General features: G+C 42.2%; 1 protein-coding gene across 1 annotated transcript in view; it reads left to right on the top strand.

Annotated features, from left to right (window-relative positions):
* ush2a (Usher syndrome 2A (autosomal recessive, mild)) overlaps window positions 1–15906 on the top strand; it is a 233866-nt gene that overhangs the window by 211191 nt on the left and 6769 nt on the right. The window contains exons 60-65 of the mRNA XM_053682619.1: window positions 1524–1878; window positions 9146–9373; window positions 9456–10954; window positions 12044–12359; window positions 14646–14852; window positions 15667–15905. Of these exons, the coding sequence (XP_053538594.1) occupies window positions 1524–1878; window positions 9146–9373; window positions 9456–10954; window positions 12044–12359; window positions 14646–14852; window positions 15667–15905 (2844 nt within the window). The remainder of the gene's footprint in view (window positions 1–1523; window positions 1879–9145; window positions 9374–9455; window positions 10955–12043; window positions 12360–14645; window positions 14853–15666; window position 15906) is intronic.

Genomic DNA, 15906 nt, shown 5'->3' with positions numbered 1-15906 from the left:
TCGTCAAGGGCAGCATGGCATGTTGACCAATGTCATCCATACGCGAGGTCACACCAGCCTAAGCCAGCATAAGTCCTGAAGAAATATCATTAGCATACCCGCAGAGGCGCAAGCGCTTAGAACACATGAGGCCGGATTTGTTTTGAGCCGCGATTTGGGCTCGGATAAACGGGGAAGAATGCGATACACCCGCTTACGGAGGAGCTGGAGAATCCACTGTTGGCTTAAAAAGACTTGCCGTGTTGTGGTGGCCGTTTAAGGTAATACCAGAGATCAACATTACATCAAATACAAATCCATTCTGTTTATCCAGTGTTGACTTTGTCCTGTCTCCTTATCAATCTGATGTTTGTCCTTCATACATGTGAGTTACAAATCAAGTGAAAGTGGAGAGGTTTACCAAGATAGTTATTTATTTTGTGTGTGTGTGAGTGTGTTGTGCATGTATGTTCAGTATGTGTGTATGTGTCAGGCCTCTGTTCCCTGTGGCATGCTGCAGTTTAGAGGCACGGTGTGTGGCTTTTCTCCCCCCCACTCGTCACTGTTTTCCTTTATTTGAATGTGGTGGGTCGGATTAGGGAGTGGCGGCCCGAGTGGGGCCAGCAGGGGCCACATTAAAGGAGTCTGTATGTCATTTTCCTCAGCAGCATGGAGGCACTGACTTTAATGTAGCTGAATTAACGAGGTTTGCCCTGTGTGGAGCACAGCACCCTGCCTTTCTTCTCCTTCATCTGCCTCTATGCCATCCGTATCCTCTCTGTGCCTTATTCTCATTTCCTCTGATTCTCTCTGTGAAGTAGCAGCTTCTTGAATTGGACATGAATTGGCATTTGAGTTGGTCTGTTATCTTCTTCTAGTAGCAGCTAGCAGTGTTTCAGCGGGGGTTATTATTAACATTTGTGAATTTTGAAAGAAAAAGTTTATATTTTTCTTGATAATGTGACAATGCATATAATAACTGACATTTCAGCCTAGAGAGAGGCTGGGGAGTGTTCACTGTCTTCTTTTAGTACAAAAAAAAAGTGATTTGTTTTGTACCTTTATGCCTAATTTATAAGAAAATAAATAAGATACATTTGGTTATTTTGTCTTTGAAGTCTCCACTTTTGGCCATGTGACATAACAGTGCAAATGTTTGTTGCAAACAGTGCAAATATGTATTTTTTGTTTCTGGGTGAAACAACAAAAGAAAACCAAAAAAAATGCAAATTCTATTTTGAATAAAGGAAACGTTATTGTTTCTGATTATGAGCATATACAAATATAAGACCATTAAACATGCTTCTAAAAATTCATGCTTAAAATTGTATTATTCGTTTGGCAGATAATTTTAGCCCATTTTTAGAAATAGATACTTTAAATAAGCAAAATTATATGCCAATAAAACAAGTTTAAAATGAGTCAAATATCTAGAAATAGGCTTCTTTCAGTCTCCAGATCTGTTAGAAGAAGATACGGATTTATTTAAGCTCGGATATGCATTCCTGTGCATGTTTTTTAATTATGATTTCACCTTCCTGCAGACGGCTGCGAGGAACCCTGGAGGAACTCCTGGTCTTTATTTGGTCTGAAGGTCCTCTGGAGTTTATTGATGCCTCAGACTTCCTCAAGCCATTCACTGAGTATGAGTACAGAGTCACCGCCCAAAACTCCCAGGGATCCACCTCCAGCTCCTGGAGCACCGTCCGAACTCTCGAGGCTGAGCCGGAGGGTATGGATATGCCCACAGCATGGCCCACTGGTGCTTATTCCATGCTCGTGAACTGGACACAGCCCAGTAATCCTAATGGTCTCATCTCCCAGTACAAAGTATTATATAAGCAACAGCCCAGAGATCCCACACTCAACTCCAGCAGCATTACAGCCCTCACAGTGCGGGTAGGTCCTCTTAATCATCAGGGTATATGTTAACTTAATGTTCTTCCATAGTTCTTAAAGATTTTCCCATTGAATATTATGGCTCAACATACAAAAGCAACCGAGAACTCAAGAGAGAACAGAGATGAGCAAGGCATTATAGAAATTATGCCACTATTTTTACACAAGCCTATTTTAAATATAATTAAAAAGAAATCATTCAAAATCTGATTTAAAGAATAGGCGTACATTTCAGAATATTTACTTTTATTAACTGTATAGATCAGTAGAGGTGTGGACTCAAGTTACATTAATTGACCTTTTTTCTTTTCTTTTTTTTCTTCTTTTTTTTAATATAGTGATTTTAGGAAAAAATTGGATTTAAATCTGGGCCTTGGTTTTGTCGTGGGACATTAATACCAACAATTTAGACATAAACCTGGCCCTTATGCCTCAGAAAGACTTTAGGGAGTTCAAGTTTTTAAATAAAGGTCTTTAATATTACATAAAATTGTATGATAGACTGCAATGGCTTGCCACGTTTCTCCTCTTTCAGGGCTGATTCAGAATGAATTTGCTTAAACGGAATTTTTTTTATTCTCTTCAGTGGCATTTAATTCATATGTTGTTGCACTTTTTTTTTTTTAAATCAAACAGTCATTATTTATGTAGATTTAATATACTGCAATTAGTTTGCTGCTGTCTCATAATGCTTATTAGTCATTCCAAAATTATTTCTAATCTAATTCTTGGCGATTTTGTTTAACTATTTTCTTTTTGCCTTGCAGAGGTTGGATAGGCTTTTATAAAATGCAGTAAGGTTCATGGGGAGCAAATTACATTGGGCATTTTTAAGAAGCTATAAAGGCTGTCGCTGTTAAGCGGTGTAATTACTGTACGGCCGACGCTCATTTATAAAAGTACATTTCATAATCCGTTTTTAACCATTCTGGAACTCGAACTCCACCTTTTTAGGTTTAATCACGTCCTGACTAAGCTCTTGTGATGCATCTGGTCAGTGGACCCGTAAACAGCTTTTTACAAAGGTAGAACTTCTCCGGAACAGGCGTGACGTGTTGCACATTTGTTTAAATGTTGTATATATGTGTTTTGCAAGAGAAAAGGAAGAGATTATATGCACTCTTTTGTATGCTCTCAGCACTGCGACGGGACCAGCTTTTACTGCTGACCTTTCTTTGTTGGTAATAAATTATATCAAATGTAAATGGTGCCATTTAAACTGATTCGTTCAAATTAAACTTTGGTCACAATCATTTATCGGTGACTTTTCCCTCCCATCTCCAGGCAGCAAAGGCAACACATCTTGGTTTATTTTGTGGAGATTATTCACTCGTGTGCACGTGTGTGTGTGTGTGTGTGTGATGAGTTCGTACAAATCCAGTTAAGTTCTTACATCTGCTTCGTCTGTGTCTTTATGTCTATGCGCCTTTATCTCTTCCGCCTCTCCCTTTAATAATCACCATCTGGTAGTATCTTGTATGAAAAACTTCCTTCATGAGATGTTTGTCATTCCGTTAGACTGAGGGATCTGCAGCAACAAATCGAATAAAACACGATATCGTACATTTATCATTAACCTCTTGCATAGATGAAGTCTTGCTTATACTTAATCTAATGATGGCTCGCACCTGTAAAGGTAGCCCAGGTAATTCATGACACTCCAGCTGCTTCATCACTACTGCGCAAACAGCAAGTCTCATTGAAGCGAATGCAGCTTTCTGTACAAACCAAGTTCGGCTTGAGACTCATAACACCGTAATGAGGGGAAGGAATCCACGTCCCACTGAGAATCTCCACTTCCCCCACCGGGCTTCAGAGAAATGTCTGCTCGATACAGAAATTAATTATTTGGGTAGCAATTAATGAACGTCATGTGAGCTAAGCCTTTTATCAGTGCCCCTCTCTCCTTCTATGGGAGTAATTTACAGTTGCAGTTGCTATTCTCTTGGCAGCCCTTTCCGGTTCTTCTTGACCTCCAGAAGTCGGCATTCGTTTGAGTGGTGGGCAAATGTGTGACATCAGGTAGTTTGCTGTTAATCAGCTCATAATTAATTTTCTCCACTGTCCTTAGCCCTCTTGAGTTATGACCCTGACCTGATAAAGGGTGCTGCTGATTTATCATCTTGTGTTTTGTAATGGTTTTTTTTTGTTGGGTTTTTTTTTTTTTTCACCATAACTTGGAACCATTTTCGTAACATTTACTTAAACTTTCAAATGAGCTGTCCTTGAATCAGACTTGCGCTTGTTTTTATTGTCTCAGTGTCTTCTGGGTATCGAATTGAATATTCATAGTGTTCATTTGTAATGGAAGATTAAAAGGTCAGGTTGCTGCTGTTTGCTTTACATAACTTACATTTGTGCAGTTTTCATTAAGTTTTAGCGCTCCACTCCAAATTTGAGGTCTATTGATGATGTGCAAAATTATGTACATACTTAGACCATTTAAACATATCTTTTCTAATGAAATGCGTAGAGTTCATAACAGTCACGATGTTAAGGTGTTAAGTCGAAAAGCATTCAGATGATTAAATATCAGTGATGGGATAGACACCAAAAAAGGTTTACATTAACTCATTTTCTGCTATAAGCTTATATTTTAGCAAAAAATAAACTTGTAGAAATTGTTCGCAGTTTCAAATTTTTATTGCTGATGTATTGTTCAAGCATTAAATTTTTTCTGAGCTAGCAGCTTTTCCAAGCCGCCTCTCGCTCACGTGCCACCTGCTATAAAGGGAAATTGGAGTGTGGTTATTAGCACAGTTTCTCAGGGCTACATTTATAATCCATTGATCCAGCTGGATCTTTTTTGGACATAAGCTTTGTGCTAGATCAGCTGTCCAGCCTGCTATGTCAATACTTGGCCTGCAGTAGGGTGTTGTATTGATTTTGCTGTAACCAACTGTTGCATGGCTACAGGTTGATCCTCTCTCATGGAGTTAACATGAAGGGGTTTTTTTAACAATTGAGTGAAGCAAGTGTTTCTGGAAGAAAACTGATGTGTTACTCGATCCTTCTCGTCCGTTACTTGTGCCTGGCGGATTTGAAGCCTGAAAGCACAAATCAGATCAGCTGTGAGTTTTTGTTTTTGTTTTTTTTACTTTGTATTTTTGAGAAGATCCTCCTCGCACAGACACAGAATGGTCTTGAGCAAGCAGGGAGCAGAGCAGATGGTGTAATGTTCCATAATGCCTCTTCGTAATGTTCGGTGGCACCAGAGCATCAGGAGGAGACGTGTGGCATTCTCCAGTCTGTGCAGGCCTATCCAATACCTCACACTCTGCTTTTGTGTGTGTGTGCATGTTGAAGTTAGAGATGGGGTGGGGGGCTGCTATTGATCCCTGGCTGTGCTGTGTGCTGTAGCCAGTGCCAGAGAGGCTGATTAATGGGCACGTCACAGCGGCAGGACTGAATGAGGCTACGGAGCGCAGGCGGTCCTAGCCGCCAAAAACCTGCCTCCCTCGCCATGTGTGCAGACGCCCCTCATTACCAAACACTTATCAAAGCTACACAAGAGAGAGAAAGAGAGAGAGAGGCTTATCCAGTGTCAAAACTCCTCTTTCCTCATTCTTGGCTTTTTTTTCCCCGTGACACACCCTCGACCACGACCCTTTTCCCCTCTCTTACACTTCTCTCCATTCTCTGTAACTACCTCTGTAAATACTTGCTGTTCTTAGTGTATAGTTTTCTTCATTTGCTCTGTTACTTTTTACCTGCCTCTCTCCACTGTCTTCATTTTTGTCTGCACTCCCTCCTTCTCTCTCTCGCTCAATCTTCCTCCCCTCACTCTACCTCCCCCCTCCCTCCCCTTATTCTTTCCAGATGTTGCGCTGTAGCCCCACGAGGTTCCCAGCGATGGGAGATGTATTAATACATCCTATTGATTAGATCAGGACCCCTGACAGTCATTTGCCGCGATACCATCTGGCCGCTGTTCCAACGCCTTCACCCAAACAGGACGTGACACCTTATTAATCTCACCGGTGCACCGCAGACACTTTGCCTTTTTTGCGCACAGAAGCCCAACTCTGTCGGAGAGGCAGGAGGACCTGAAGGGTGCAAGAAATTAAGGTTATTACACAAATTGAGCCATATGGTCCAAATATTTCAGAGCTGAAATTTACTAGGCAATAAAAATTGCTCCTGCCTTCCTAATGGTGTAAATTGCAGTTTAACCATGGCTCTAATGATGTCCTTCTGCTGCCTGTAACCACTCTAACATGAAGGACATTGTTTAAAAAATGCACAGAAAAAAGCAAAAGGGGGGGGGGGGGGGGTGTTGAAACGGCAACAGCATGTTTACAATCTGTTAGTGTATCATTAGGAAGAGAGCAAAGAGTGTATAGACAAGATGAACAAGCGCTGGACCATGTCTGTTTTTTTTTATTTGTAGGCGGCGAGATGTGCACTTGGAGAGCAGGACGATCTGAGTGGAATTCTGAGCAGCTAGTTCGGGGCTACGCAAACATGGCTGCTCATTAACTAATAGGATGAATGCTGTATAGGCCCCTGTTCAATAACACTTTGCTTTATGGGTTGTAGTGAGACTCACTACTTTATTACACAAAGACAGCTGTTGTAGTACAATAGACGTTAACAACATACGTCTTCTTTGTAGACGTGGATTTGTTTTGCCCGAGTTTCATTTATGTTTTGTCTGTTTTTGACTCACTACTTTATTACTCAAAGACAGCTGTTGTAGTACAATAGACGTTAACAACATACGTCTTCTTTGTAGATTTGGGTTTTTTTTGCCCGAGTTTCATGAGTTTCATTTATGTTTTGTCTGAATAAGGTGACAAGCAGTGTGGTTGTTGGAGCTAAATGCAAACAAACAGATCTATCTTTGAACATGTTTAGTGTTATATTTGACCACAGAGACCACCTTTGTAGTCAAGTATGTAAACGCTGTACATAAACCTTCCTCCCACACATACACATTCCAAGTTTTATGCACCATACATTCACAGTGGTCTTCAATTGATAATGTGCACACATAGCGTAACTGCGTCTACACTTGAAAACAGCCATGCCCTTCAGCTGTGATGGCAGCCTTCATCAGACACTGGTTCAGTCTGAAGAACTGCCCAGTGATTTGAGAGCTCTCAACCTGATTGGAGCTTCTTCTTTTTTTTTCTTTTTAACCAGGGTCTCCCATTCAAAAGAGCAAATCACCAATCCAATACAAGGATCTCATACACTGAGACCCTTTGAGTAAAATCTGCTGTTTCATTATTACCCCTGCACAAGAGGCCACACACTTTTCAATGACGAGCATGTCCGTGGATATCTGCACAGTTCTCCGATTTAATACTTGTGTTATGGCAGCACTCAGGATCAAGAGGGTTGGATGGCTGGACTGTGGTTAGAAGAGGAGGTTTGGTCAATCAGGGGAGGTCGAAAGTATCTTTGGGTCTTTTTGTATTACTGATTTTCTGTTCTCTTGGAGTGGTGGCTTATTAGAAGGAATGTGTGTAGAATGTGAAAACCTCCTGTTTAAGCAGTGCCTATTTTTGGTGATGTACAGGATGTTTTTTACTTTACAACTTTACATTATGGCTACTTTACTGATCGTGGGAGGAAATCAGGCCATGATCGAATAGAACATGTTTAATAAAAAGCACTTAAAATTGTGTAAACCTGCCACAATTTAATTTCATGTGAGATTAAATTATATTACAACGATAAAAGTGGCAGGACAATTATGTGCGTTATTTCTTAGTGTTATTTACCTGACTGGTTCAACTTGTTGATATCATTCAAAAATGTGCATTTTACAACCTTTACAGTATTTCTACATACTATATTTGATTGACAAGTGTCCACTCTAATCATTTTGTCACAGTGTCAATATGTCAGTGTGCTAGCATGCTATTTTAATATGAGCAAAAGCAGTGACATTATATTAGCTTCATGGATGTTGATATCAACAGGAATATGTACTCATTGCTCAGTGAACACTACATAAATGCAGCAAAATGCAGGAAAAGCTGTTTGTTTGTGGGGTTTTTAAATATATATTTCAGTAAATACCACTGATGCTTCTTACATTTGCGCCATCCTAATGAAAGCTAGTTCAGGCTGAAGTCAGCAGCAGCAGGAAGGGACAGGCTTGTCTTACTATATGCAGATGAGGCAGACCCACACCTTTGAAGGGTCAGGAATCGCTGCTTTTGGCTAATTAGCATAATTGTTGTGACAAATACACATGGTTATTCTTAATTAAAATCATCCCTGGGCCCAGGCGACCCCCAGCGCTGTCACAGGAAATAACTCGCATGCAGGCCGCAGACGAGACAAGAGAGACCTGTGTCAAGTTGAAAGGGAAAAAGAGGAGAAAAAAAGTGTTGAAACGGACTTTTACCTCTCTGTACAAATGACTGAATGTATGTACAGTGTTTAATTGCAGTCCTCTAATGTATAAAACAGGAAACCATCTCTCTGACTCAATTACACTGATTTCCCTTTGAATCAGTTAAAGTGGGATTAGCGCTTTTGTCAAGAAGAGATCTGAGGGAGTCTGCCTTTCAAGAACGTGCCTTACAGGTTGCTGGGTACGTTATTCAAAATTCAACATCTTAACACAAGATTAAAGGACAAGAGGTGCTGTGTTTAACCTATGCAGCACCGGTAGCAACCTTTACAACGCAATGTATTTGGATCATCATTTTATTTAATGGCTGTTTTGCATAGTATTAAAAGGTATTCCAATTCTGTTAATCAAAACGTAAACACTTCCCGTTTTAGGAATCTGTGCTGTTAACATTTATTTGAAAATCTATAACCAAAATCAATCGTCTTAGTCGCTTTTTAATGGCTGCCTTGAGTGTCTTGGTTCAGCGAGCGCATGTGCTCGTTAATATCTCAGCATCCTTGTTTGGAAAACTGTTTGATAGCATTGCCATCTAGGGGCCAGATATAAGTCTCAGTGCTGAAATAAAGTGGAATGAAGCAGCTGTTGCTATTGACAGTGTGCATATGTTTGCCGGGTTTATAGCCCAAACACTTTCCATATTTCACCACGTTAAAAAGGTACCTTTTAAACGGCCCACCGCCTCCTGGTGTCATGATAGGCTGGTGTAAAAGCTAGCAGGGGGGCTGCTTGATTGTTGGCACCGGACCTTCTGTTGCTGTCATGCAGACCAACAACTGCTCTATCTATTCTAACTATTTTAGTTTTATTATAAGTAGAATGATACTTTTGCATTTGTTGTTTTGATTCATTGTATTCATTGAATGCAAAAATATTCGTGTGTTTGTCCTGTTTCAGGGAGATGTTCACCAGGCCCATGTATTTGGCTTAGAACCATACACCACCTACAGTGTGTGTGTGGAGGCCGTGAACAGAGCAGGTAGTGTCTGCAGCCCTTGGGCTACAATTTGGACTTTACAAGCTTCTCCCAGTGGTCTGGCCAACTTCAGCGTGGAAAAGAGAGAGCATGGACGTGCCCTGCTGCTGCACTGGCCTGAACCTGCCTTGCCTAATGGAGTCATCAAGGTACTCTTACTTTCAGCATGACTTTGTAGTATAGTGTTCTTTACACATGAGAAATGTAGTAAGTGTTGTGTGTTCCCTCCAGACTTATAACATCTACAGTGATGATAACCTGGAGTTCAGTGGCCTTTCACGCCAGTTCCTGTTCCGCCGCTTGGAGCCCTACACCACATACTCCTTGGTTCTAGAGGCTTGCACTGAAGCAGGCTGCACCAGGACCGTCCCACAGCCTGTCACCACTGAGGAGGCCCCTCCCTCCTCTCAGCTGACCCCAAGTGCTCAGCACATTGGCACCAACAGTGTGGAGCTCCACTGGGTCCCACCTGGACAAGCCAATGGGAGAATCCTGCATTACCAAGTAGTTGTAGTCAAGAGTGATGAGGATGACACAGAGCAAGCCAAGGTTGTCTATACAGAAAGGGATGTCCAGGCTTATAGCTTTTCATGCAATGTCTCTGGCCTGAAGCCATGGAGCAAGTATAAATTCCAGGTGTGGGTTTCAAACACAGCAGGGTCGGCTGAAAGCCCATGGTTGACTGTTCAAACGAAGCAAGCTCCTCCGAGTGGACTGGCTGCCCCAACTGTCAGTCATCTAGAGGGGCGTCCTAATGAGCTTTTTGTAAATTGGACACCACCATTCGAGGCCAATGGTGCCCTTATGAGTTACAGGATTCAGAGAGATGGCATTGGCTTTCCTTTCAGCTTCGACTCGTCCGTGTTAAACTACACTGATGAGGATTTGACTGCTTACACTAACTACAGTTATGCAGTTACCGCATGCACAGTAGCTGGCTGCGTTACCAGCCAGTCGACTACGGTTAGAACGTTGGAGGCTTCCCCAGCAATAGTAGAGCCACCCACCGTGTCCAATATTACTTCCCACTCCCTGAATGCATCATGGACCGTACCATCCATCCAGAATGGGGAGATTGTGGCGTATATCCTCCAGATCAACAGGGAGGAGGTTTACCATGGGAAAAAGCTGAGTGTTCAGGTGTCTAATTTACAGTCACACACTCCATATGCCCTTATCCTAACAGCCTGCACTAATGGAGGCTGCACAGCCAGTCTGCCCACCTTTACTCTAACCAAAGAGGCCCCCCCTACTAGCATGCCAGCCCCAATTCTGAAGGTCACAGGCCCTGAGTCAGTGGAGGTGTCATGGAAAGAGCCTGATCACCCCAACGGGGTTATCACAGGTTACGAACTCCGGCGTGATGGTCACCTCATCTACACCGGCATGGATACACGCTACCATGACTTTATGTTGCTGCCCAGCATTGAGTACAGCTACACAGTCACGGCTAATAACAGCCAGGGCACAGCCACTAGCCTCGCAGCAGTGGCTCGCACGCAGCCTTCAGTTCCATCAGGAGTCGCTCCTCCACAGCTACAGGCCCTTGGGCCTCTAAGTGTGCTGGTGCAATGGGACGCCCCGGCGCGAGCAAATGGGGTCATCATCAGCTACTCACTTTACACACGTGACCCAACGGAGCCCAACATGAAGAGGGTGATCTTTGCACCGCATCACAGCGCCTTTCAGAGTCGCAGTTTCTCTCTCACTGCTCTGAAGCCCTACCACAGGTATCAGTTACAGCACACTTTCCACCACTAGTTCAGAATTAATACAATGATGGCATTATTCCGCTTAGAAGAGTTTTAGCCTGTGCAAGGATAAAATACTCAGCAAGGTGCATCTCATAGGGTTTTACATTGGTTAAAGTAAAACAAAGTCCAAAACTTTACATTATGTGCAGTCTAGAAATACATAAGACACTCATAGACCCAGGGCATTAACGTTAACATTATAATATTAATTAAGTATTGCAATTTACTGTTGATATTCATAAATGTCATAAATGAGTTGGTATTGGTGAATGACTTGATGCTCTGTAGTATATTATTTGTTAACCAATTTCTTCAAAATCTCGTGTACTAATATTCCAAAGTATGTTTACCTGATGATATTTGTCGTCACTTTGGTTTTCTCATTCTACTGTAACATTGTTGTGTTGCTTTACCAGACAGATCTACTGTGAGAGTCACAATAGGGACATATAAATACAACTAATTAACAGTGTCAGAGGAGAGTAAAAGAGAGGAGTGAGATACTGAGAGAAAGATCTAAGAGCAAAAGAATAAATCTTCAGGCTTTTACTTATGTTCCCTTCACCGCAGCTTACATGAAGTCAGTCGAAAGGCAGTCAAATGAAGGATGGTTGGGAAGCCATGTCTGTACACACGTGTTGAAGTGAAATACAGTTAAGCTCAGAGGGGTAAAACAATAGCTCATCAGCATTATCATTTCACCATCGCCACCTCAGATGTCAGATGACCTTCCCACTGTTGTCCTTCTCTCGTTTCCTCTTTTCTCCTTTCTCCTTGAATCCTGCTGCCACTGCTGTCTCTATTCCAAAAAAGATTCATTTCCAACTATAAAAAAACATACATTAGAGGTCTGGATCATTTTGATAGTGCAGATAGAGTTTCCAAAAGGCGGATAACTTCAGTTATCCTCACAGAGTCAGAAATAGAATTATAAAGATCATTTTAGAAGAGATTCCATACAACAAATTAAAATTGAATACACATCTCTGATGTGTATATATTATACTGTGACAAGAATAATGTTTAAGTGTCGAGCCTATGTGTCTGTATGCGACTCTTACTCAGGTATGAAGTGCGAGTGGAGGCTTGCACTTTGCTTGGATGTGCCGCAAGCGACTGGTCCTCAATTCAGACTCAGGAGGTGCCCCCTGCTGGACAGAGTGCGCCCCTGCTGGAGCTGCAGACTGACTCAGAAGGCATGCAGAACATTTTCCTGCTCTCCTGGTCTCCCCCAGCCCAAGCAAATGGCAAACTTCTGCACTATGAGCTCTACCGGAGGCTGGGTGAAGAAACAGGAAGCCGATCTACACTTCTCTACCGCAACATATCAACCTCCTATCATGACCAAAAGCTGCTGCCCTACACAGCCTATGAGTACCAGGTAACATTTTTTGTATCTTTTTTTTTTAAATGTCTTTTTTTTTTGTTTCACCAAACTTTATGAAACAGGCTTTCAAACAAATCTTACTGTCCCAACTTACTGAGCAAATTTGTACATCTGCCTTGTATGGCAGTGTAAAGAATTTTTTTTTGATGTGGTTCTATCACATTTTTAATTTAGACTGTGTACAGATACACCACTTGTGGTAGTTAATGAAGTCTCTGACCCTTCTCTGCATTTAGTTTAATAACAGGTATTTAATGTAGTCCCAATATTCATAGCATTGCTCTTAGAAGATCTTTCTTAATTGGCAGGCTAGCCTTTAGAGCAAAATAACATTAGCATTTGATTGTCAGGTGTGAGAGGCATGGGTTGGTCGTGGGCTAAATTGATAGACTCTGCCTGATTGTTCCATCTTATTTATGAGCGGTAATTTATGACAGGGGCTGAGCATCAACAGACAGGTGACAGGGCTATTAATCTCTGGCCTGGCATTGCGCTGCTGATTACGATCGAAGCCATCGAATTAGCCATCGTCGCCTCTTATAAGTACAAGCATCGGAAAGACCTTTTAATACCAATTTGCTCTCCCTGGAGTGAATGCAAACTGTAATGAGTGTCTCTGAGAGGAACCTCTCCGGGTTTCAACCTGTGCTCTTTAACACTAGCCTGTTTGTAATTTCAGTGCATTATGAGGTTACATGTTTTAAAGAGATCACAGAGGCGCATAACTGCTCCCGTGATTGATGTCTTTATCGAAAATATCGTAACAAGCACACATGCCTTGTTTCATTTTGCTGAGGTTTTGCTTTAGTTCCACTTTCTTTGCAGAACCAAACCTGTTCCACGAGCAGCAGCTAGATATTTTATTGACGCTTTTATGCCGAACCTTAATTAGCTCTTCTGTTGGAAGTGGTCGCTTTTTGGCCTGGTAAGTGATGAGTGGGGCGTGGTGGAGCTCTCTCCGAACCTGTCGCTGGGCAGACTCTCACCTCACTGCTTAAACCCAAATCCATTAGAGCTCACACATGACATATTTTTATTTTCTCCTAATTACTGTAATAACAGCTCAGTATGCAAGTGCTGGTGCCGCAATAAAAAGGTCTACTCCACATACAAGGACGTGAGGATGTCCTAGTCACACCGTAGAAGGCTACCTTTAAGTTTAAAACATTTTTCAACCATGCACTTTTTGTGGGTTATTAATTCATACATTAATGTGTGATTTCCTTTGGTAAACTACAGACCTATTATGAATGTTTATGATGTCCAAAAAGACAGCTGTATGTCTAACTCACTTTCATCCTCAATCCTGCTCCTGTCATGTTGACCTTTTCGTTCTTTAGGGTGACAAGATGGCCTTTCCGTGACCACTACCGGCAGAGCACACTCCTATACCTCTCGCACACGTTGACCCGTGTCAACATCACTCTCCAGACAAGAATGCAGTGCAGCATGCAGTCCCTACATATTGCCATTTAAATCTATCATTCTGATTGATCACAGTCTAATTGCCTATTATTGAGGCTAATTTAACCCTATCTGCCAGAACATCCATCTGTCGCCTCGATTCCAACTGACAATCTACAAATTACTTACTCATGCAAATGGAGACCCCGGCTGACCTTTCGCTGTTCCTCCTCTCTAATTACACAAACGGCTCATCGCCAAAATAAGATTACGTTACCTATCCGTGTGTTCACGTGCCCCTTAATGAAGCTGAAATGTAATTTCCATGTAGATTTCTCAGAAAGAAGCTATGTAATGGGTGCTGGCAGTTTTGGTACGTGAGTTTTAGAGCCTGAAGTTCCTGTGGAAAGTGTCATGCCTCTGTTCTGTCTTTCTGGACCAATGTCAGAGTCAGGTTCACTGACCCTCTAATACTGCCTTTTTAAGGCCTCATGTCCACTTCAATCTCTGTGCTCGACTTTTAAATTCAGTTTGAGTTGTGATTTTTGACTGCTATGAAACCCAGTCTGTTAAATCCAACTAAAAGTATAGTACTTTTAGTTTAGGGTTTAAAGTAAACAGGTTGTCCATAGAGAAACGTCCAAATTAATGTCCATGGTAATTACACAAACACCATAGCAGCGGTTTGGTTTTAAATAATGCTGGGGTATTCCTTATTGCAAACTAATGCTGCAGTAAAGAACACTATTAACTTTTATTAACTTTACTAAATGAATTTAAACATTATATGTGAAACATTGTCTGTACAGATAGAGTTGGACTTCTTGGGTAAGGCATTCTTGAGAGTATCTTGTTAAAGGGACTCTGTTATTTCAGGTGTGGGCTGTGAACTCTGCAGGTCGGACAGGAAGCCCCTGGACTATGGGTCGGACGGGGCCAGCTCCTCCAGAGGGTGTGAGCCCTCCCACATTTTTGCACATCCATGCCACTTCTGCTGTAGTGGATATCAGTCCTCCTGCCAAGCCCAACGGCATCATCACTATTTACAGGGTGTTTGAACAGAAAAAGGACTCACACCTGCTGGTACATTCTGCATTCATTACACAGCATCACAACCATTCTTCAACCTGTCATTCTAGTATTAGAATAATGCGGTGAGACAAACAGTCATAGTTCTTTGCTAAGATACTTGCAACTGCTACAATATCTGAATGTATGAAATGCTTCATTGTGAAAGCATGGATGTGGACTGTCTGGTCAATCAAGTGTTGTTTATCCATCCATCCATCCATCCATCCATCCATCTAACCAACCAACCAGCCATCATTTCACCCATCCATCCAACCAACCCACCAACCATCCATCAAATCAAACAAGCAATCATCAATCCATTTCCCCATCCAACTAACCCACCATCTATCTATATAAACATCCATCCATCCGTTCACCTGTCCAACCATCCACCCCACACACCAACTAACCATCTAACCAAACCACTAACTGTACAACCCACCAGCCAACCACTCATATATCTATCCATCCAACTAACCATCCAGCCCAGCAGACAAACCACCAACCATTCATCCAGCCACCTGTCCATCCAGCCAACCAACACACCAACAACCCTCCATCAATCCATCCAGCCAGCCAACCCACCAACCATCTATCTATACATACATTTAGGCAACCAACCATCCAACCAACCCCTCTACCGTAGATCCAACCATTCCTCCATCCATCCATCCCTCCCCCCTTCATCCATTCTTACATCCATCCATTCAGACCATTCCCCAATTTATTAATTCGTTCATTTTTTTATTTATCCACCCATTCATTCAGTCACTCATCCATCCATCTATCCCAACAGCCAACAAAACTCTTCTTTCTTTCTGTATAGTTGTCAGAGGGGACATCGCGTCAGCAGACATTGCATGACCTTATGCCTTTCACCACCTACTCTGTCAGGGTGGAGGCTTGTACCTGCTTCTTGTGTTGCAGTCGTGGCCCTGTGAGTGAGCTCCGCACTCAGGCCTCGGCCCCATCCCAGCAACCTCTACCTCGATCCATTACTCTCACCTCCCGATCGGCTCTACTTGAGTGGGATGAGCCCCTGCAGCCCAATGGAATCATTGAGAGG

This window comes from Ictalurus punctatus, chromosome 9 (assembly GCF_001660625.3).
Source record: "Ictalurus punctatus breed USDA103 chromosome 9, Coco_2.0, whole genome shotgun sequence".
Classification (NCBI taxonomy): Eukaryota; Metazoa; Chordata; class Actinopteri; order Siluriformes; family Ictaluridae; genus Ictalurus; species Ictalurus punctatus.
The sequence above is the reverse complement of the archived record's forward strand: the minus strand, read 5'-3'. Positions and strand labels throughout refer to the sequence as shown.